We start from the raw sequence: 22,958 nt of genomic DNA, 5'->3' as shown, positions 1-22,958 counted from the left end.
GCACAAAGGCTAGCCCATATGGTCCAACCCCACAGAAGAGCTACTGTAGCACAAACTGCTGAAAAAGTTAATGCTGACACCTTTCTGTTTTAGCCAGCACTAACTTCTTCAGGAGTGTGTGCTGCAGGAGCTCTTCTATGGGATTGGACCATATGGGCTAGCCTTCATGCCCCATGTGAATCAATGAGCCTTCAAACAAACAACAAAAATACTTATAAAGTGCTCATAGCAAAAGAGTTCTGAGAGATACAAATATGATGTTCTAAATAGATGAATCTTAAGTTTTGACTTGAAAAGAGAGACAGAGGGTGTTTTCACACTTGGTCCCTTTCAGCCATCTAACCGATCTCAGATCGATGACTCAGCATTTTTTGCGCATATGTGAACACTCCAACCGTACCCAGACCCCTTTAAAGCGAACCGAACTGAGACCACCTCAGGAGGTGGTCTCAGTACGATTCGCTAAAAATCAACGGTACGGTTCGTCTAATCTGCGCATTGTGAACAAAAAGCGCACCGGGTTCACGTCGCCTTTTTCACTGTAGTTTAACCTTCTTCGTTTGCCGTAGTTGGTCACGTGACTGTAGCAGGGAAACTCAACTTCCTTTTGGAACTTACCACAGCCGCTTTACAGTTCTCTGAACTTACTGACTGATGAGTCGGCCACAATAATATAACTATATTATAAATATATAATATAGTATAATATATAATACATTTATTTTCCTTAATCCGCACTGTTTTGATCAAAGAATACAGCAGGGCAAGCATGGCAGCAGACATTTTGATTCAAGAGAAAATTACCCAGAATTCCGTGCACTGGGGGTCTGAGGGCTCTAGAGGACCTGGTGTGAACAGAAAGAGGACTGAGGCCCCATCAAAGCTTAACTGGACCAGAAAGAGAACCCAGTCCTCTTTGTAATAAATTCACAGTGTGAACACAAAAAGAACTGAGTTCTTTTTCTGTTGGTCCACTTTTTGGTCCACTTGAAGAGGACTGAGTCTGGTTCCTTTAAAGGGGACCAGGTGTGAAAACACCCAGAGTCACAAGATCTAATGTCTAAGGGTAACGTGTTCCAGAGGTGAGGCGCAGCTCCAGCAAAAGAACAAGAGCCATAGGTCTTGAGATGGTAATCCACTGGCTTTCAAAGAACAGCATTGGAAGATCTAAGTGTTCTTGTCAGGACATAGAGTTGTAGAGCATCACTGATGTAACCAGGCGCAAGACCATGCAATGCTTTGAAGGCCAGAAGTAGAATCTTGAAGTGGAGACGTTTCTCTACTGGAAACCAATGAAGCTGCTTCAGTACTGGACTGATATGGTCAAATTTGACACACCTTCGACACCCATGACCCTGTCACCAGTTCACCAGTTGTCCTTCCTTGGACCACTTTTGTTCGGTACTAACCACTGCGTACCGGGAACACCCCACACGATGTGCCATTTTGGAGATGCTCAGACCCAGTCATCTCGGCATCACAATTTGTCAAAGTCGCTCAGATCCTTAAGCTTGCCCATTTTTCCTGCTTCCAACACATCAACTTCAAGGACTGACTGTTCTTTCTTGCTGTCTAATATATCCCACCCCTTGACAGGTGCCACTGTAATGAGATAAATCAATGTTATTCACTTCTTCACCTGTCAGTGGGTTTAAATATTATGGCTGATTGGTGTACATGACACCATATGATAATTTGCGTGAATGTAGCCACCATTTTTATTTTACATAACATTCATTCATTAAACATTACAGGCAGATTAACATTCACCTGACTCAATCAAATAAAATGCTGATAATGTTTAATTTCAGTGCTCAAAATGTGCTAATAAAATGTGCGTAACTGTCACTGTAGTGTTCTTGCGGTAATGAATGAACAGGTGATTAATGCTGACTCGATTAATACGCACTTAATGTCACGCTAAGAATGGTGACTTTTTTGCTAATAATTTCACACACACCATGACAACTGCTGTTCATTATTATTATTATTATTATTATTATTATTATTATTATCACTTTACTTACCAGCATACAGTACAAAATAAGCAGATAACAACTTGAGTCTTATGCAAAATTGAAAACAAACAAAAACAAAAAAAAAGATCTAAATCCTGTGCTGAAGTCAAGCTGCTTTTCTTTTGTCCTTGCAATCAGAAATTCTGGGGTATTTTTGTGTGTTTTTAACTTGAATTGAATGTCAATGTGACTTTGGTGCGAGCGCGGTCACGTTTTGCTTCTCGCTCTTTCAAGAAGGCCTGCAGTTTATCGGTGGAGAAGCAGAGCATCGAGGCTGCATGCTTGGACGGTTCTCCTCCTTCTCCTCGTAACCACGGGTTCTGGAGGCACTCTGCAGCTGACGGCCTTCCCCTGGAGCAAAAACAAACAAACAAACAAACAAACAAACAAACAAACAAACAAACCATATCAATTATTCAGATATTACGTAAGATGCCTGAATATGACAGTATGTAGCTCTGGGGATTCACTTCTCAAACACTCATACAGTGTACTATCATATGGTGTGTCTCAGGGTTCGATCCTGGGTCCAATCACGTTAAAATGCCACCTGGAAAATTTCTGCTAGCAGCCAATAGATTTTAGAATTGATTTTAAGATCTTGCTAGTTTACACAAGTCTTTATAGTCTTGCTTCTGTTGACCTTTAAAGCGAGACGGCCTTTCGATTTCATAAAATCGATGAAATTTAGTTCCGTCTGAAATGTGGTGATTGTGATATCTGTTTATTTCACAAAATATCAGGCCATTCTGTGGCTGGGAAGTTATTTAATTTGAGGGGATTAAAGCAAATAATGTGCATGAAATCGCTCGCTTCGCGCAGTCAAGCAGACAGAGGAAGTCCGTGTGCGCATGCACAGGTTTACCTTCTTCTTTTGGGTTTTACAGCAGCTGGCATCCACAGTGTTGCATTACTGCCATCTACAGGTTTCCCTTTGAGCGTGCACTGACAGTTCCATCATTCTGTCACTAAACGAACAGCTGATCACACCGAGGTGCTCGCTGAGCGCCCATATTTATTAGTTTGGTCCTGCGTTTCCTTTCCTGCGTATAGAAAATAACGTCTTTTCTTCTCACTTTCTTTCCGTTACTGTAGCCGATACTGTAGACTCCATTTTTCTCTCCTGTTTCAAATTTGTATCCCACAATGCCTTGCATGAACGGGGAAAGCCCACCATATGATGCATGACGTAGTATCTTGAATTGGGTCATGGTGAAGCAGGAAAAAATAGCAGAGAATTTACGACCACGTGGAGATAAATTCATTAATTGTTCTATTTTAAAAAATTCTAATAAAATTGGAAGTCTGCGATTCGAATTCAGTAGCTTTCAGTCACTAAACAAAAATAATTGTGTGTCAGGAAAATTCTTTTTATGACCTACACTTGAAAAATCTGAAAGGCAGTACAGCTTTAATTATATAAGTTTTAGTAAATATCAGTCTTCTGCTTGTTCCCCAGCATTTATGAGCCCAAAATGTGGAAACTGACCATTTCACACACACACATCACATTATCTCTAGCCGCTTTATCCTTCTACAGGGTCGCAGGCAAGCTGGAGCCTATCCCAGCTGACTACGGGCGAAAGGCGGGGTTCACCCTGGACAAGTCGCCAGGTCATCACAGGGCTGACACATAGACACAGACAACCATTCACACTCACATTCACACCTACGCTCAATTTAGAGTCACCAGTTAACCTAACCTGCATGTCTTTGGACTGTGGGGGAAACCGGAGCACCCGGAGGAAACCCACGCGGACACGGGGAGAACATGCAAACTCCGCACAGAAAGGCCCTCGCCGGCCCCGGGGCTCGAACCCAGGACCTTCTTGCTGTGAGGCGACAGCGCTAACCACTACACCACCGTGCCGCCCAACTGACCATTTATTTAAAAGAAAAAAAACAACAACAAAAAAAACCCTTCAACCCTGTTGGTTTAAAACCTGTTGAATAAGTGAACTGTGTTTTTTCCTTCCAGCGTTTAATTTTAAAGTAAACAAATGTTTTACACAATTCAATTCCTTAATTTATATTCTTTACTGTTCAAATATAAATATTAACCATATAAATATACATAAATATATGTACAAAGGTATACATATATTAATATAGTATAAAATATAAACACACACACACACACACACACACACATATATATATATATATATATATACAAAGAGTAATTGTATTAATAATTTTAATAATATAAACATAATTAATAAAGAGATTTTACTTTTATACCCTTTTTTACTTTGAATTATTATAAATAAAGCTGACAGAAAGTTCCATTATTGTGTGTTAATGATTTCTGAGAAGTTCAATGGTTAAGTGTTAAACAATCTGATGGTTGTGAGTTCAGATCTTGGGACCTGAACTCTCTCCTCCTCAGCTCTGGTGGATTAAACGCTGCCAGACATGTGAGTAGCTTGTGATAAAGATGAGAACATACCAGGCCTTGCTGTTCAGCGTGCTCCTCAGGAAGTTGATGGCTCCCTCAGAAAGGCCAGGATAGCAGCGGCCGAACTGGATCTTACCCTTCCTGACGTTGCGGTCGCTTTCCCAGTGGAGCTCTGAGTGGAACGGACTGTCGGCACTCAACCTGAGTGCAGGAAGGCGAGGTAAAGGAAGGAAGGACATCAGATCGACATCAGAACACCATCAGAACATCACATCTATTCACGTAAATTTAAACTGAAATTAAATAATCTTGACCTTACGCGTGACCTCATGCATGGCCTTAAGTTCTGTGGTAGGGACTGAAGGCTAGTTAGTTCAAGTCTTGGGCTTTCAAGTTAAACATATAAAGAAATTTACTGTGTACAATTAAGAAAATAAAAAAAAAATTAGATTCTATTCAGTTATTAAAAATGTAATTTTTTTATGGTATGACCAAATTAATATCATTTTGGTAAGACCAAATGATTCACTACTGATTTACATCATAAGATCAAATAATTCACTCATCATTTCTATCACAAGACCAAATGATGCACTTGTGATTTCTATTAAGATCAAATGATTCACTAATATTTCTATCAAAAAGACCAAATGATTCACTAAGTATTTCTATCATAAGATCAATTGATTCACGAGTGATTTCTATAAAGATCAAATGATTCATTAGTATTTCTATCATAAGGCCAAATGATTCACTAGTCATATCTATACTAAGACCAAATTATTCACCTCATGATTTCTATTCTAAGGTCAAATTATTCACTAGTATTTCAATCAAAAAGACCAAATGATTCACTAGTGATTTCTATCCTACAACCAAATGATTCACTCGGTATTTCTATCATAAGACCAAATTATTAACTAGGAATTTCTATCATAAGGCCAAATGATTCACTAGTAATTTCTATTAAGATCCAATGATTCAGTAGTGACATTCATCACAAGGCCAAATGATTAACTGGTCATTTTAAGTGAGACACAATTTTGGAATAATGTGTTATCATTGTTAACAGTTGCACTGTTACATCCTGAATCATACTGCTAAAATCGTAAACTAATTATGGAAGGGAAAGGCAAGGCATGATTTTATTTCCCACTGATTTTTGTAGATTTTTACTGTGAGTGAAAAATTGTGTTAATATTATATAATACTCTTTTTTTTGATGTATAAAATATATAAAAATGATTTTAAACTATCACTGATGTTAAAATACATGTAAGAGAAATTTGGTCACTTACATAATAAATGCCAGAACACCGAGAGCCCAGATATCTGTGGCAGGTCCGACACCGTGACCTTGCAAGATCTCAGGAGCTTTAGGAAGGACAATGTAAACTGACATACAGAACACGCACATATAAAGAAAAAAAAGCATCCTACATAAATCACACACACTTATACTGTATCACTGCAGACTTTAAGATAGTCCTTCATCCTAGAATTGGAATTTAGTGAGTTTGGTGTTCGGTTCGTTATTCGATATTTAATTAGAAGTCGCTCAGAATAAATAACGTTTGCTTTGTATCACCTTTGCTCTCTGTCATCTCTTTGATGTGCTCAATGTTGAGGGCGTGGCCTGGAGTGAAGGGCTGAGCGGAGCCCAGGTCCACGATCTTCACCACGTTGCGCTCAGTCACCAGAATGTTATCGGAGCAGAGGTCGAGGTGGACGATTCGGCGTCCATGCAGGTAATCCACACCACTCAGGAGCTGCCTTAACAGCTCACACACATGCAGCTCTGAATACACGTCCCTGCAGCATAGAAACACACACACACACACACACACACACAAAAAAAAAAAAAACACTTAGAGATTAGGATACAGAGAAATTAATTTAAGAGCTGAACACATTTCAGATTCATTAGTTGGTGCATAACATTGGATGATCGTGAGTTTGCAGAGTTTCGAGTCAAAGCGGGCTCTTAGCATTCGGTCGTTGATGGGCTCCCATTCTAGCAGGGTGTTGACCTTCTCCTTGGCAATAATCAGGGCTACACCACTGATGTGAAGATTTGCGTGGCCTGAATGCAAAATGATGGAACCATCGCTTATTCTTTGATGTCCAGATCCAGTCCAGTGACACTCGCTTATGCCAAGGATGTCCAGGTTATACTTACACAAGTGTTGGCGAGTGGTTAAAATAGACATGGACAAGATCAACGCTTTTCACAACAGCTGCCTGAGGAAGATATGCCACATCTATTTGATATTTTCTGGGGCAAGAAAAGACCTGTACAAGAAGACTGGGTGCAACATTAAGCTGGAGATCAAGCATTGCTGGCTGAAATGGCTTGGACATGTGCTGAGAATGGAACAAGAACGTATACCAAGAACAGCGTTGCATTGGACCCCGGTGGGTAAGCGTAAATCTGGGCAGCCAAAAACAACTTGGCATAGAATGTCCCAGGCTAAGCTCCAAGAGATGGACTTGACATGGGGTGAAGCTCAGAGGGTAGCAAAAGACCGCACAGAATGATGTTAACGTGTCGCGGCCTTATTTTCCACTCGGAAAGAAGAGGATAAGTAAGTAAGTACATTTCAAATTCAGTCATCTTGTAGAAAAAAGGTTCTCACCTCTCAGCCAGGTTGTAGAGAAGTTCTCGTCCAGAGCAGAGCTCCTCAATGAGCACCAGGAAGGAGGATGTGAGGATGACGGCATGGAGCTGGACAAGATTTGGGTGGCACAGCCTGCGCAGCACCTGGTACTCCCTCAGCACCAGTTGCCTTTGCTCTGGCCCGTACGGAGTCAGCTTGGCTGCCAGGAGCTGTGAGGTCCTACTGTCCTCACACTGCATCACCACACTGAAACGGCCTCTACAGCAAAACAAGCACACATTTTTACACATCACACAACACACCAGGAAGGTTCCCTTCTCAGCCAGCAGCGGTCACTGTCTTCAGAGTTCTAATTAGTCATTCAAGATCAGACTCTGGTCCTTGACCAGTCTGTAGGTGCTAAAGAAGGCAACTGGACTTGCTTGAAATCCTTGAAGACGTTTCACCTCTCATCTGAAAGGTTTCTTCAGTTCTGAAGAAGTGAAGAATCTGAAAGGCTTAGAGGCCTTTCAGATGAGAGGTGAAACGTCTTCAAGGATTTCAAGCAAGTCCAGTTGCCTTCTTTAGCACCTACAGATTATGATGATCTGGATGACTGATAACCTTCACAGACATATCTTTGACCAGTATGCACTTGGTAAGTAACCTTGCAACAGCAATGACCTTGCAAGGATATGAGAATGGAGAATACCAAGACCTTTAGGTGTTTGAGATGCGCTGTGTAGTGGCTGCTGTGCAATACCTCCTCAATTCCTTCACCGCTTCATCACACTCTATTCCATATAAAAGGATTTGGGAATTCCTAGATAACATCCAAGGCAAAAGGATGGTTTTTGTTTTCTCTCCGTGCTCTCACGGAAGGCGGTTGCATTTCTCTGCTCTTCTCTCCCTTATCTTCCCTGCTTATGCTCCTCTTGTCTCGTCTCGTCTGTCTACTGTTTATACTTTTGAGAGACTCTCTCCGCACTGCTCTCCAAACTAAAAAAATCATGGAATTGATAAACTGGTCTCTTAACAAAATTGACACAGTTTTCTCGACAAGAAGCCTGGGTTCGGGGGAACCCGCCTGTCCTGCTGGAACGTTCGCGACTGGCTATACGATGGATGCGTGGGAGCAGTGGCGGGTCGTGTGCCTGGCGATTCTTTCTGTGGAGGACATTGAAGACATCTACCCATTCGGAACCATGATTACAGGACTTTTGCTGATTGGATTAGCTATTGCCCTGGTTTATCGAGGAAATCAGAAAACGGTGACAGCTGTTCAAAGCCCTATAAAGCTGCCCGACATGATTGAAGCGGTGGGCAGAGCTGTCGGCACTCAGACTGTGGCTATTCAGAACTTGAACCACAACATGGATGACATCATGGAGAAGCTTTCAGCTTTGCAAAGGAAATGGATTGATTCGGAGACCAGAATGGACAAACAGAGTGGTCATGTAAAAGAATGCATCTACTTGCCCCAAGACCAAAAAATCCCAATCTTATCTGCTTTTGGCTCCCTCAGACAGCACTGGCCTTGGCCAAAGCCGTTGCTGGGACAACATCTCCCCCGAAGGTCACTGCTGTGAGACGCTCTTGCATTCCTTCCCCCACTTCCTGCAGTCACCGCTTTTACCCCCAGTGTAACAAGCGGGTGCACGACCAGCGCCGTTATGGCTGCAGGAACGGATGGCTGCTTGCTTGCGCTGGGTTACCTCTACCTCCTCCCCTCCCCTCCCCCCCCACCCCTGATTGCCCTCTCCCCCCCTCCCCCCTCAAGTCCCAAGTTTTCATGTTGTAAAGTGTACTTGTGTTATTTTGTGCTTATGTGCTGAGGAGTTTTTTTTAATGTTCCCACACTGTACTCCTCACAGGAGCATAGTGTGGGGGTTGCTTTGTTTTTCTCCTCCCCTCTCCTCATGTTACTCTGTATCTTTCTTTTCATCCCTGTCTTCCTGTCCTGTCTACTCGCCCTCTGTCAATTGTGTGTGTGTGTATGTAAGGACAGGTTGATGGTCAATTTCGCTGGTACTTGTGACTAGTGACAATAAAGGGTTCATTCATTCATTCATTCATTCATTCATTCAAAAGACAGTGCAGTCAAAACTCTAAGTGTAATTAAAATCTGATGGTTAATATATCATTTGAATAAAGTATTTCAATAAATAATTAAAAGAGTGTAATGACTGTAATTCAATGTCAAATTTGAGCTCCCAAAATGTACCAAAGGACACAAGCATAACTAATTGGAGCAGACTCTTTTGTATGATGCCTTTCAGTTCGTTCTCACTGTCAAGTCAACAACTGATGGATCCTCAGTTTTTTAGGAGGATCAAGAACACTTCTGGGGTTTCAACGGTTCTTGGTTCTTGTGTCCTTGAGTACTGGAAGAGGGTTAAGAGATGATGAGATGCCATGGCCTAATAGTTAGAGAAGCAGCTTTGGAACCAAAAGGTTGCTGGTTTGATTCCCTGGACCAAGAGGAATGGCGAAAGTACCTTTGAGCAAGGCACCTAACCTACAACTGCTCCCTAGGCTCCCCAGTACATCGCTCCAGATGATGGTAGCCTGTAATGTAATGTAATATGATATCTAATGAGGACGCAAAAACACATAAAGGTGCATCCTGAGAAACTCCTATGACTTTCAGTTACTCATTACGAAGTCTTGCCAGTAATAACATGTTGTAAATTCATAACCACTTATCCTGTGCAGAGTCACTGGGAAGCTGGAGCCTATCCCAGCTGACTATGGGCAAGAGACAGGGTACACCCTAGACAAGTCAACAGATCATCGCAGGGCTGACACACAACCATTCACACCTACAGTCAATTTAGAGCCACCAATTAGCCTAATCTTCATGTCTTTGGACAGAAACCAGAGCACCCAGAAGAAACCCATGCAGACAACATGCAAACTCCACACAGAAAGGCCCCCATCGGCCTCTGGGCTCGAACCCAGAACCTTGTTGCTGTGAGGCGACAGTGCACACCACCGTGCCACCGCTGTAAAGCCTGAGTTATGATTATCCTGTTTGCCTTATTTGTGTATTTTTTTAACCACATTTTGTAGGTCTTGTTTGATTTCTTTTTGGATTACCTGATTGTTTTGATCACTAGTGCCATTACTGTGTGTGTTTGACCTTGGCCTTTTGGATTGTGTTTTAACAAACTATGCACATGAATCTTCTTCTGTTCTTTTACTGAGTTTGGTTTATGACAATTCATTTTCAGTCCAGTGTGTTTAAAGAACCTGTTGATCTCAGACTGGAAGCTGTAGGACCTCTCTGAGCCAAGTCCTCCTGGCACAGTGATCTTGGACCCAGTAGATTCCGTCAGGATCAGAGGAATGTGAGAGTCTTCCAAGGTAAAAAAAAAAAAACATAGTCCATTATAAAAGACACTGTTCTGTTATGGTGTCTACAATAAAAATCTGATAATGGCATAAACCAAAGTTGGATATTTTCTCACCTTCATATGGCATTGTCATAAAAGCAGGTGGTGAAGGATCACTGAATGGTCCCAGCCCTGTTTTGGTGATGCAGGACACACGGAACAAATAGCTTGGTCCTCTGGGTAGCGTATTAATGACGTAGCAACTATCTGTAACATTGTCTGACAAAATTGTCCACTCTTCACCTGGAAACAAGAGGATAAGAGTAAAATAATCAGTAATGGGGTTGTTTGATGAAACGGAGTTACTGGTATCACTCCAGAGTGGATTATTTTCCTAAAACAACATGCCCCACATGATATAATCCCTTGGCTAACATTAGCTAGGTTGTTATAGAGCTTTCAACAGTTCATGAAACCCTGATTGTTGTTCATGAGACCCTAGATGCAACATGAAGGCCTTTACAATAACCGATTGCATCAAACTGTGCAATGTTGCACGAGGGTATGATGGCCTTAACTTTCAGAACTTCTTCTCGTTTCTTACCATTGAGGCTATACTGTATGCAGTATGTGACAGGATCACTGCACTGCACCGGCTTCCAGAAAACCAGAGCTCCACCACTAGCGAGCTGGATCACATCCGGTTTGAATGGCCTGGCTGGTGTTCCTGGAGAAATGTTAAGTCCACAGCATTATAAGAATATTGGGGAAGCCATGGCCTAATGATTAGAGAGGCAGCTTTAGGACCAGAAGGTTGCTGGTTTGATTCCCTGGACTAGCAGGAATGGCTGAAGTGCCCTTGAGCAAGGTACTTAACCCCCAACTGCTCCCCAAGCTGATCTAGGTAGGTTGTATGTCATGTCTGCTAAATGTCACTAATGTAATGTAATAAAGATTTATAGGTAAAAAGTCATAGGATGAAATTCATGATGATGAATTTTTGCAGTTGTTCCTTTGGTGCACATCATACGGAGCCCCTAAGGGGACATGGAATAAAAAAAAATCAAAGTAAAAAAAAAAAAAACTATGTACTTTTGCAAGATCTCGCAATAGTTTTTTTTTTTTTACTTTGATTTTTTTAATTCCATGTCCCTTTAGGGGCTCCGTAACATCAAAATCTGTCGATACCTTTGTTCTTTTTGAAGGTTGGCACTTTGAGGGAGAAGAGTTTTGGCTTTTTCTGAGGGATTCCCAAGAAGGGAGCTGATGGAAAAAAGTCTGAGGTGACAGTTGTCTTCTCTGGTGGAACAGGATTCTTCACAATTGGCCCTGGTACAGCAGAGATACAGTAATTAGCTGTGTTAGTGTTAGGATCTTGCTCTTTCCAACCAGCACCAGCAAACCCAAATATTCTGTCAGTGGTAACTTGACTCCTGAGGTTCTGAACTAGTAATTGGTAAGTGTTACCTTCAAAACCCACGTCTGCCTGATAGACAGTAAGCAAAATGTAGCCTAGATCTGTGCCACATTGCTTTTCAATGAAGCTCTAGTACGTACATGGAAAATGTGTCTTTGCTTTAGACCTTCTTGTGTTGGCAGTTTTTTATAACATTTTCCTCATTTGCACTAATTTATTTGGTTTGTCAGTTGTTTCACCAAAAAATATAGAATAATGGACTTTAATGGAAAATACTTTTGTTTCTATGCTCAGTGGAGAACATTGATTATAAGTTATTTCATAGATATTACATTTGCAATGTATGTTGTACCCCGTTTCTCCTCCTTGCCCTCTTTACTGGACTGCCTGGTGAACAGCTTGGTGATGCTGGATGCCGAAGCCCTCATCTTCTTCCTCAAGGCCAAGAGAGGGGTCTTTTGCTGTGAACTTGAGCCTTCCTCAACCTTCTTCTCAGATCCCTGTGTCTGGGAGCTGGAGGGTCCTGGAGTCCAAGATTTCCTGCGAAAGATCTTCATGAGTCCAGATTTGCTTGACTTGCCACTCGGGGGTTTGAGCTCCAGCACTGGAGCTGATGAGTGCCTCTGAAGCACCTCTTGGGTCAGTGGGGTCGCTGATGCTGGGCGTATGGGAACTGCGGAGGAACTTCGCCTCAATGCGACGTTGTTCTTGTTCACTATTGTGCTGTGTGTGTGCTGTTGTAGTGGTGCTTGACGAAGGCTCTTCAGAACTCTCTCCATATCATCATCCTCAGAATCCTGTGAGAGAGAGAGCTCTGATGTCTTTCCAGATGATGGCGCAACCAAATGCTCCTCTGATTCATCGTACGCTCTATGGTGTCTCTGTGAAATTGGGAGGTGGCTGGAAGACTGTCTAATGTAGGTGTTGGTTCTGCCAGAAGCATCTGAGTCATGTTCAAGGTCATAGGACTCTGCTAGAGACAGCTGTGAACCTACTATATTTTTTTCTCCACCCATTGCTGCTGGCTCATCCTCCTCCTCTCCAGTGTGTAACTGGCTGTCATCTACATTAGACCCCATGATTACTGGCAACTCTTCCATGGTAGACTTGTGAGACTGTGATGAACTTTGTGATATCCTATTCACAGGAACCTCTGAGGGTTCATCTTCCTCCTCGTCCGTGAACTCATTATTATGGTCGAACTCTAGATCTTCCTGATTATCTCCCAGTGTCCTGTGATCCATAGAAGCTGCTGAGATTCTTGTGGATTCATCCAGTGACCTGCTCCTCCTTTGGGTGCGGGAGTTTGGATAGACAGGACTCACCCCTCTGTCCAGTGAGCAAGACTTGGACAAAAGTGTGGAACCTCGTCTATGTCTGAGGCCAGATTCCACATCTGGAGAATCCTCTACATACTCTATAAGTGGTTCATTTAGCCTTCCATACAGGCTGGAGCGCAGCGACCTACGTACTCTGTCCTGTTTCCTGGCGTGAAGTTTATCCCGGAGCATCATGTGGCGGGCGGACATGGGTGAAAGCTGCTCATCACTGTTGTAGAAGGTGCTCCTGATCAAGCTACCACGGGGGATTGGTGTCCCATCGGGCACTTTATCATCTTCAGAAAGATTCAGAGATGAATGGATTTCTTTTCTCTCCCTGATAATCTGTTCAGGAGAAGGTGAGGGCGTCTGTATGGATTGCTCATTGATAGGAATCATCAACGCACCTCTCCGCTCTCGGTCTTGACCCATTATTACATCTTCCTCATCTCTTTTTAGAGCCAAACCTCGTTTAGGAAGATCAGCATATGAATAATATTCTGTACCATCTTCCTCCTTGTCATCATCTTCCTCCTGGCTTGCATTCTGGAAGAAGCCCCAGGCATCAGCCTCATCATATTCAGAGGAGGAACCAGTGCTCACGGAGGTGCTGCTGGTATTCCGAGGATCTCTCGGGGTTGTGACAGAGACTGCGCACTGTGGAGCATCCAGCAGCTCTGGGATAGGCCTCAGGGTCAGGACTGAGCCAAGGCATGTTAGAGAGCGCTGGGAAAAGAGGAGAAGGTAACCTTTTTGACAAGGTTACAAGGCTGTATAAGGCTTTAATCAAAAGTACTGGACTGATTACCTGCCACTTTCTTCTCGAGATAAAGGATTTTAAACTCTTTGTATCAATAGTGCCAAACTGCTCCTCTTCATATGGACTCTAGATGGGGAAGATTTAAAAAAGATTATTTCACACATACATATAAACATTTTCAATTTTTTTTACTTTAAAATAATGAATTTTGTAATAAATAAATAAAATAAACTTGCTTGTTTGTTTTTCATCAGTTTAGCTTAATTTTGAGGCTAAAATTAACGAACAATCTTGAATGACCCGGATGTGTTTTAGTGATTACTGGGCAGATTGAAGATTGTCAGGATTTTCCAGGTGTTGAATAATACTTTAAATCAAATGTATTTTAATCCTATTTTTAGCTTATATTTTATGAAAACAATAAGATTTTAATGTTACACATTTTAATCAAGGGTGGTCTAGTGGTTAGCGCTGTTGCCTCACAGCAAGAAGGTCCTGGGTTCAAGCCCAGCGGCTGGCGAGGGCCTTTCTGTGTGGAGTTTGCATGTTCTCTGTGTGGGTTTCCTCCGGGTGCTCCGGTTTCCCCCACAGTCCAAAGACACGCAGGTTAGGATAATTGGTGGCTCTAAATTGACCGTAGGTGTGAATGTGAATGGTTGTTTGTCTCTGTGTGTCAGCCCTGTGATGACCTGGCGACTTGTCCAGGGTGTACCCCACCTCTCGCCCACAGTCAGCTGGGATAGGCTCCAGCTTGCCTCCGACCCTCTCATAGCTGTGAGACCGCGACGGCCAGTTTGCTGCTTGTTGCTGACCAGCTCAAGTTTGACAGTGAGAGTATTTAGTCATCCGCACTATTGCCAAAATTTAATGATCAGTATTTTGAACAACTCATGCCATGTTGCATCACCATTCGCTTTGTTTGATGTGAAATAAACTGCAGTCTCCTTTGGAACAGAACACTGCTTGTGAGATGCAAGTGGGTATTGTATTGACTTTCTTTTTTTCTGTTTTTAGGGTGGGAATTCAGTAAAATAATAAGTAAAACATAGCCTTTTCCCCAACATGTTGAACTGGTAAAAATCAACTCTGGATGTCACCAGAAGCCATGAAATGAACCCTTATATTTCAAAACTTTCTGGGAGAGCATGCTCCCCCCGGACCCCTCGAGTTGCGCTGGGGGGGGGGGATTGGGGCACATACTACTCTTTCCTGTTTTTCTAGGAGAAATCCTGAGAGGCATAATTATCTGCCACCGGAAGGAGAAAACTTCAAGCTTGAAATATGTCAAAGCATCTAAAGACAGACTGAATAGTATGGTATTAGGTTCATAATAATCTCATAAGGTATAATCTTTTGTAGCGTTTTTTCATTTTCATTTTAAGACAACAAATCAAATCAATGCAACAAACCACAGATCTTTGAGACTTTGCTTACATACCTGAAACCACTTGTAATTCAGGCAATCCAATGCTGATGGTCTCATCCTGATGAGAATAAAACCAACAATCAGTTCTATCCTCCACAGGTCAGCTGAGGTCAGATAGAAATATACAACACACAATCTTACTCTGCGTCTGGCTGTAAAACTGTGTGGAGAAAGTCCTGGGCTTGTTCACTCAAGCTGCTGATCTCTGGGATGCCCCAGTACAGGACCCCTTCGGCCACCTTCAGCAGCGTGGCACGGTCATTTTCCCCAAAAAAGGGGCAGTGTCCCGTCAGGCTGCACAAATGAAACCACATATCACAGAAACAGCGATGGCTTTATGGTGAAGAATGAAGAATCGTACTTCAGTAAGTGTACTGAAAACCATCTTCATTGAATTATGTGATAAATTGAACAAAGACAACTTTTAAGCTCATCAAAGTCACAGGCACAGCATTAGAAATAAATAGGTCTGAGTTAATTGGGGAAATATTTATGATATTTTCTAGTTTTGCTGCCTCATAGCTTCAGGGTCTCAGGTTCGATCCTAAGTTTCCATATGGGTTTCCTCTAGGTTCTCCAGTTTCCTTCCACATTCCAAAAAACATGCCGGTTCGTGGACAGGTGACTCTAAATTCCCCCTAAGTGTAAATGTGTGTTTGATGCCATGGACTGGTGGCATTCCCAGGGTGTATTCCTGCCTCATACACAGTATTCCCAGGATAGACTCCGCTGCCACCCTGACCAGGATAAGTGGGAGAGGAAGATGAATGAATGCAACTAACTGGTAAAGACAGAGTTCTTAATAACTTTTTACTTAATCAAACATTTTTTAGCCATAATATATTTGACTTCTGGCTAAAAGTTTTTTTTTTAATTTGTCGGTTTAACAGGTTTACCTTTAACCCTTTGATGCAAAACATATGCACACTCCTTCTAATGTACAACATGGGTCAAAAATGACCCGCATTCATTTTCCAGGTTATTTCATGCTGACTGAGTTTTTCTTTGCTCTATCTTTTGAAATCAATTTATTTTATGATTGACTATTCCAAGTATTCTTTAAATATCTTGTTTTTAATTACCACAATTCATTAATTTAATTTTTTCTTTCCTACTTTATGAACAAAAATACGTTTTATATTACTACACATGGGTCATCCAAGTGTGATTTAAAATTAAATGTCTTAATACTATAATAATGTGTTTCAAGTAATTACTTTAGCAGTGAATGGGGCCAGTTATTTATTTATTAACTATGTAGTTAGCTAAGCCAACTACAATAAAATTAGCTAACTAAAGTAGAATATGTCAACAGCTCGGTAGCTAATAGTAATTACTTGTAACTTTCTGACAAGTAATCTACTCACTCTCAAGGTAACCTAAACATCATCAATTTTTTTCTAAGGTAATGTTAGAACAATTGAAAAACATTACTTACATGTATGAGATGGGCAAAGGGCGCTGTGCTGAGCTGTGAAATGTCTGACACAAGCACAATTCACAGTTCCCACCAAACGCTGGAGTAAATGCATGCGGGTCGTTTCTGACCCATGTGTGTAAACTTGATGTAGAATTACAAAAGCTGTGCTTGTTCATAACTTAAGAAAGGAAAAATAAAAATGATGATTTGTGCTAAACAAAAACAAGATATTTACTGCATATTTGGAAAAGTAAATGACAAAATGAATTTATTTCAAAAGTAGATCATAGGAACACTCAGCCATACATGAAATAACCTGGAAAATGAATGCAGGTCGTTTTTGACCCATGTTGTGCATTACAAGGGTAGTGATACAAAAAGGGTTTTTATTCAAAAAGTAAGAAAGGAAAAAATAAAATAAGGATGCATGATGATCAAAAACAAGTTAATTGAGGAATACCTTGAATACTGAATGATGGAATTAATTTATTGCAAAGATATAGAAGATAAAAACTCAGCCGGGTCACTTTTGACCCATGTTTTGCATCAAAGGGTTAAAAAGCATCATTGAGGTCATTAGGTCATCATTTTTAATCATTAGGCTTTAAACCGCCTGATAATAAATCCTTAAAGTAGCGAGATGTCACAAATTTTAGGGTAAAGCCTTCAAAAATTAATCAAAATAAACAACAGAATGTGAAGAAATAAGTTTTGATGTTATGTCAAGGGCATCCATGTTGCAGAGAAATCTATTAACGTTAGCATGTTAACCAGTGAGCCCCGAGACAGGACGCATCATCCGTTTTGTAATACCACTTTGTACCTGAAGAGGCGAGAGTGAGTCACTTTAACATCCAGTCTGCTCTCAGTCTAACATGAGATGATGAAGAAATAACGCTGCCCTGAGGAGTATTCTAACCTCAATCATGTTTGAGGTTCTTCCCTTGGCTCCCAGCAAGAAACCACATTCAGGGGTAAAGAAAAGAAGTGACAGAAATACTGTAGAAGCAAAACAAAAGGTTAACATTGGCATTGCTTTCCACTGCTGGAGACCGCTCTTGGTGAGAAAAGGGATGAAGTTTGATGCTGAACTTGCAACGTGGTTTCAGTCTGTGTTGTTAATGTTAACATTGGCTATTTAGTGATAGCTTATAAAGGTAGCTAATTGTACAGCATTACTGCCAGTGTTTAATGTTAATATGTTTGCTGTATGTGACTTGCTCAATTAGCTCACCCTCTAGCTAGCTACCAAAAAGTAAAGTCAGAGTCCATCCTGTGCCAGGACCTGGTCTTCCCAGGCAGTCTCCTGTCCCAGTACTTTTTTTTTTGTTATTGGCATCCGTCCGTCTCGGGAGATGATGATATAGCGCTAGGAGTTGGAAGAGCACCTTCTCAGAGAGCTGGCCAGTGGTTCTCTGCCCTCCATCTCTGATGAGAGCTCTCCATTTATTATGACTGTCTGTGATGTAGTTGTTAGGGTGTACATCTCAACTGTGTCCCAGTACTAACCAGCCCGTTAAGGTGCACTGAGCAGTGCCGATCTCCATTTCTTTTTAAGATATTTTTTGGGCTTTTTTTCACCTTTATTGGATAGGACAGTGTAGAGACAGGACAGGAAAGGAGTGGGAGAGAGAGACGGGGAGGGATCAGGAAATGACCTCGGGTCGGAATCGAACCCCGGTCCCCGGATTTATGTTACGGCGCCTTAGCCACCTGAGCCACGACGCCCCCCGATCTCCGTTTCTATAGCCCTCGGTCTCTCACCTGTTACAGTGCTAGGGTCACAGTGGGGGGTTGGTCCTCTGGTAACTGCAAGAGTTTGACTCCCTACTCACATCTGTATTTTGGCACCTCACCAGATGGTACTAGGTACCATTTTTATGATGGTCTTTGGTATGACCCAACCACAAGTAGAACTTATAATCTCCTGGTTGAGTCCAGCTTGCAGTCTAGCTACAAAGTTGAGGCAATTTTATGGAACAAATAAACCAGATCTTTAGTGCAACTAACGATAACACAAACCGTATAAAAATTTCAAAAATGGCAATATATGGATCTGTTGTAGCTGTTTTCTTGCTAAAAACTACATCAGGGGGCAGAGCCTTTTCTTACAAAGCCCCACTGTTATGGAACAGCCTTCCAAGTAATGTTCGGGAATCAGACACAGTCTCAGCATTTAAGTCTAGGCTGAAAACATATCTGTTTAGTCAAGCCTTTTGTTAATGGTGTTTATGAGGTAAAGGAGTAGATCTGGAAGGTCCTCAGACATAGAGTGTTTTGGTAAACTGGGATGTATGGATGCTGTCAGTCCCCACTCGCTTGCTCACTCGAGTTTGTTGACGGTGCAGTGGCTGGCTGCTTTATGTCCCGGGGCTCCCTCATGCCTGTGTTACCTTCTGGCTCTCTCCTTTTAGTTATGCTGTCATAGTTAGTTGCCGGAGTCCCTGCTTGTACTCGGTGCAATATGTATACTGTTCCTACTTATTCAGGTGACATTGGGTATACCTAACCACCTGTGTTTTCTTTCTCTTCCCCCCCCCCCCACCCCAAATCTGTCCCTCTGAGTTACATGGAGTCAACAGGAAATCTTTTGGTGGAGACGGTGGGGACCTCGACTGGCTATCGTAGCCTGCAGGGAATCGGCCGTCAGACGTTCTGTCGCATGTCCCAGACCCGGTGAAATGTAACTGAATTGTCTTGGCCAGGCCTAAGGGTCCCATCTGCATCTCATCATTGCTGAGGAGTGTGCTCCCATCACCCAATCAAGCATCCAGCCAGAGCAGGTCATGATATATTTTTTACCATATTAACATGCCATTGTGCGTCATGCCTGATGTAAAGACTCTCGTCTCTGCGAGCCTACCACACAGATTTAATACTTGTCATTTTTAGGGCATACCTAACAACGTGTTTTCTTTCTCTCCCCCCCCATCTGTCCCTCTGAGTTACATGTTGATCCTGGGATTGAGATGCTGGCCTCTTCTGCCCCTCGGACCTGCTTGATCCATCCTGGTGCCCTGTGTCTGGTCGGAGTTTTATCGCCCCACTCCTGTGAAGGATGGCCCCATGAGGACAGTTGAGGGTTATACCTGTTAAAACTGTTAATATTATAGTCAGGCTGTCTGTTGTTGCCCAAATGAGGATGGGTTCCCTTTTGAGTCTGGTTCCTCTCGAGGTTTCTTCCTCATGTCGTCTGAGGGAGTTTTTCCTTGCCACCGTCGCCACAGGCTTGCTCATTGGGGATAGATTAGGGATGAAATTAGCTCATGTTTTAAGTCGTTCAAATTCTGTAAAGCTGCTTTGCGACAATGTTTATTGTTAAAAGCGCTGTACAAATAAACTTGATTTGATTTGATTTAAAAAGTGAGCTAAGCAAGCTATAACAAACTATAGGAGAAGGGGGAGGAGGGACTGTGAATTTCCTTGTTTTTAATGACCTTCTGGTGATATGCTGCCCCCTATTGGTATGGAGTATGAATTCAAGAGGGGGCCAATTCTTACATAATATCCATCCATCAATTATCCATAACCACTTATCCTGTGCAGGGTCGTGGGCAAGCTGGAGCCTATCCCAGCTGACTACGGGCGAAAGGCGGGGTACACCCTGGACAAGTCGCCAGGTCATCACAGGGCTGACACATAGACACAGACAACCATTCACACTCACATTCACACCTACGCTCAATTTAGAGTCACCAGTTAACCTAACCTGCATGTCTTTGGACTGTGGAGGAAACCAGAGCACCCGGAGGAAACCCACACGGACACGGGGAGAACATGCAAACTCTGCACAGAAAGGCCCTCGCTGGCCACGGGGCTCGAACCCAGAACCTTCTTGCTGTGAGGTAACAGTGCTAACCACTACACCACCATGTCGCCCAATTCTTACATATAGTACTTTATAAATAAAAAAAGCTCTGTATTTTATAGAAGTAAAATTCCAGATGTTCAAAAACCTTTGAGCAGTAGTCTATCTGGAAGTGACAGAGCATGTTGGAACAATAGTGAAATAACAGAATGATCATAAATTTGAAGAATGTCCATTATATGTATAATAGTTCATTGTTCTTACCATATATAAGCAACAATACCGACAGACCTGAAATAAAAACAGTATTACACAATCAAAAGGGTTATTTCCTAATACACCCAACTCAAATCACTATTCTAGTGCACGAAAGTCTATTCTCATCTCCGAACTATCAAAAATTAATCATATTTTACCAAATTACATTTCTCAAACAAAATACCCCCCGGCATTCAATCAGAGTCAAAAACGAACCGACTGTAAGCACAATAACATCATAAAGTAGGAATTATCACAGCACCAGATATCAGTTGCTGTGGTCACTGGTTCCTGATGAACGATTTCTGGTGCCACGAACTCTGGAGTCCCAAAGACACTGTACTGATGCCTGGAAGGGTCGATCTCCTGACAGAAGCCAAAGTCACAGATTTTTATGTCCTCTCCATCTGGGGAAACCATCAGGATGTTGTCTGTCTGCAGGACAAAAACAGAATTTTATCAACAATCAGGAAATAAGCTGCAGTGGCTCTGACTGACACTCAAACCCTGACTTACTTTAATATCGAGATGTAAGATGTTCATGCTGTGAATATATCCAACCCCTTCCAGAATTTGCTGAATGTAAACCCGGACCTAATGAGAAATAGCACACACACACTAAACACACTGTACCAATCAGCAGGAAATGACTGAGGCCAAGTTTACATTAGACCGTATCTGTCTCGTTTTCTTCGTGGATGCACTGTCCGTTTACATTAAAACGCCTGGAAACGCCGGGAAACGGGAATCCGCCAGGGTCCACGTATTCAATCCAGATCGTGTCTGGTCTGGTGCTGTGTAAACATTGAGAATACGCGGATACGCTGTGCTGAGCTCTAGCTGGCGTCGTCATTGGACAACGTCACTGTGACATCCACCTTCCTGATTCGCTGGTGTTGGTCATGTGACGCGACTGCTGAAAAACAGCGCGGACTTCCGCCTTGTATCACCTTTCATTAAAGAGTATAAAAGTATGAAAATACTGCAAATACTGATGCAAATACTGCCCATTGTGTAGTTATGATTGTCTTTAGGCTTGCCATCCTTCCACTTGCAAGTGGTAAGTGACGCGCATGCCCGACATGCACTAGGATCACACACACAGCGGCTCAGTCCCGAATCACTGCTCGTGCACTTCACTCGCGCGCTCTGTGAGCTGCGCAGGGCCGGAGTGCGCACCCTCCAGAGGGCACTTGCTGTTCAGGGCGGAGTGATTTGGAGCGCAGGATGCCTGCGGAGCCGAGCGTATCCGTGTATTGGCGTTGCTGTGTGCACGCGAATCGTTTTAAAAACGTTAATCTGATGATCCGCTGACACGGTCTAATGTAAACCCCACCTGAGAGCTTTATTTAAAAATGTGTATGATGTGTATAATGTTTATTACCTCTCTTTCACTGGCTGATCCTTTTGATAACAAGTGCTCCAGTAATCCCTGAGATGAGCAGCTGTGGGGGGAAAAAAATCACCCTGTTAAAGTCACTAACAGAATGACAGTGCGCTTAAATTTTTTCCTTGGTAGCATATTTCCTCCTGAGAAATCATGGCTGTTTTTTATTTGTCTTTTTTATTTGTAATGATTGAAAACTAAGAAAGTATGAACATAAGAAAGAGTACATTGTATGTAAATCTATACAGTATTTTCTTCTTATAGTCCGAGACCAAAAGCTGTTTTGCCTGGGTTTTGCTTTGTAATAAAATTTTGTGCTAATTCTGAGAAGTTTTGGTTTCCTTGCTTATCTTCAAACCTACATGTGAGACATGAAGAATTCTCCACGACACAGATCAGTAGCTTTATTAACAGCTCATTAAGTCAGCATATTCAGTTCTTATAGAAGCAAACTGGAGTATAGGTTCATTGGCATTGTTACAGCTTTCAGATTTGTTTGTTTTTTTCCCATAATAATTAAAAAAAAAACAAACAAACAAATACACAGTTGAGTCTTGTGAGTGATGTAACTAATGATGACTACTAATGATTAGGTTTCGTTTAGACTAATGACTGCAAACCGTGTGTACTGAAGTGAAGTGTGTAATGAACTGTGTGTGGTAATACCATCTTACATGAAGCTAAAATGTCTATTGGAGTACCACAGGGTAGGATTCTTGGTCCGTTATTATTTTTAATCTACAACTAATGGGATAGAGTCGACTCCAGTTTTCCAAGATTACAATGTTTGCTGATGACACTGCTCTGAGATTTCA

At 42.1% G+C, this 22,958-nt stretch overlaps 1 protein-coding gene across 1 annotated transcript in view; it reads right to left on the bottom strand.

Moving 5' to 3' along the window:
• Window positions 1-2,066: 2,066 nt before the first annotated feature.
• The window catches only part of obscna (obscurin, cytoskeletal calmodulin and titin-interacting RhoGEF a), a 107,705-nt gene continuing 86,813 nt past the window's right edge, over window positions 2,067-22,958 (bottom strand). The window contains 17 exon segments of the mRNA XM_060932759.1: window positions 2,067-2,369; window positions 4,468-4,617; window positions 5,715-5,811; window positions 6,005-6,228; window positions 7,053-7,292; window positions 10,266-10,371; window positions 10,484-10,651; window positions 10,953-11,075; window positions 11,537-11,677; window positions 12,118-13,810; window positions 13,893-13,970; window positions 15,283-15,328; window positions 15,412-15,564; window positions 20,763-20,789; window positions 21,019-21,191; window positions 21,273-21,350; window positions 22,141-22,201. Coding sequence (XP_060788742.1) covers window positions 2,183-2,369; window positions 4,468-4,617; window positions 5,715-5,811; window positions 6,005-6,228; window positions 7,053-7,292; window positions 10,266-10,371; window positions 10,484-10,651; window positions 10,953-11,075; window positions 11,537-11,677; window positions 12,118-13,810; window positions 13,893-13,970; window positions 15,283-15,328; window positions 15,412-15,564; window positions 20,763-20,789; window positions 21,019-21,191; window positions 21,273-21,350; window positions 22,141-22,201 — 3,745 coding nt within the window. The 3' untranslated portion in view covers window positions 2,067-2,182.

The sequence above is a fragment of the Neoarius graeffei genome, chromosome 10 (assembly GCF_027579695.1).
Source record: "Neoarius graeffei isolate fNeoGra1 chromosome 10, fNeoGra1.pri, whole genome shotgun sequence".
NCBI lineage: Eukaryota > Metazoa > Chordata > Actinopteri > Siluriformes > Ariidae > Neoarius > Neoarius graeffei.
This window is presented reverse-complemented; position numbering and strand designations above follow the sequence as displayed.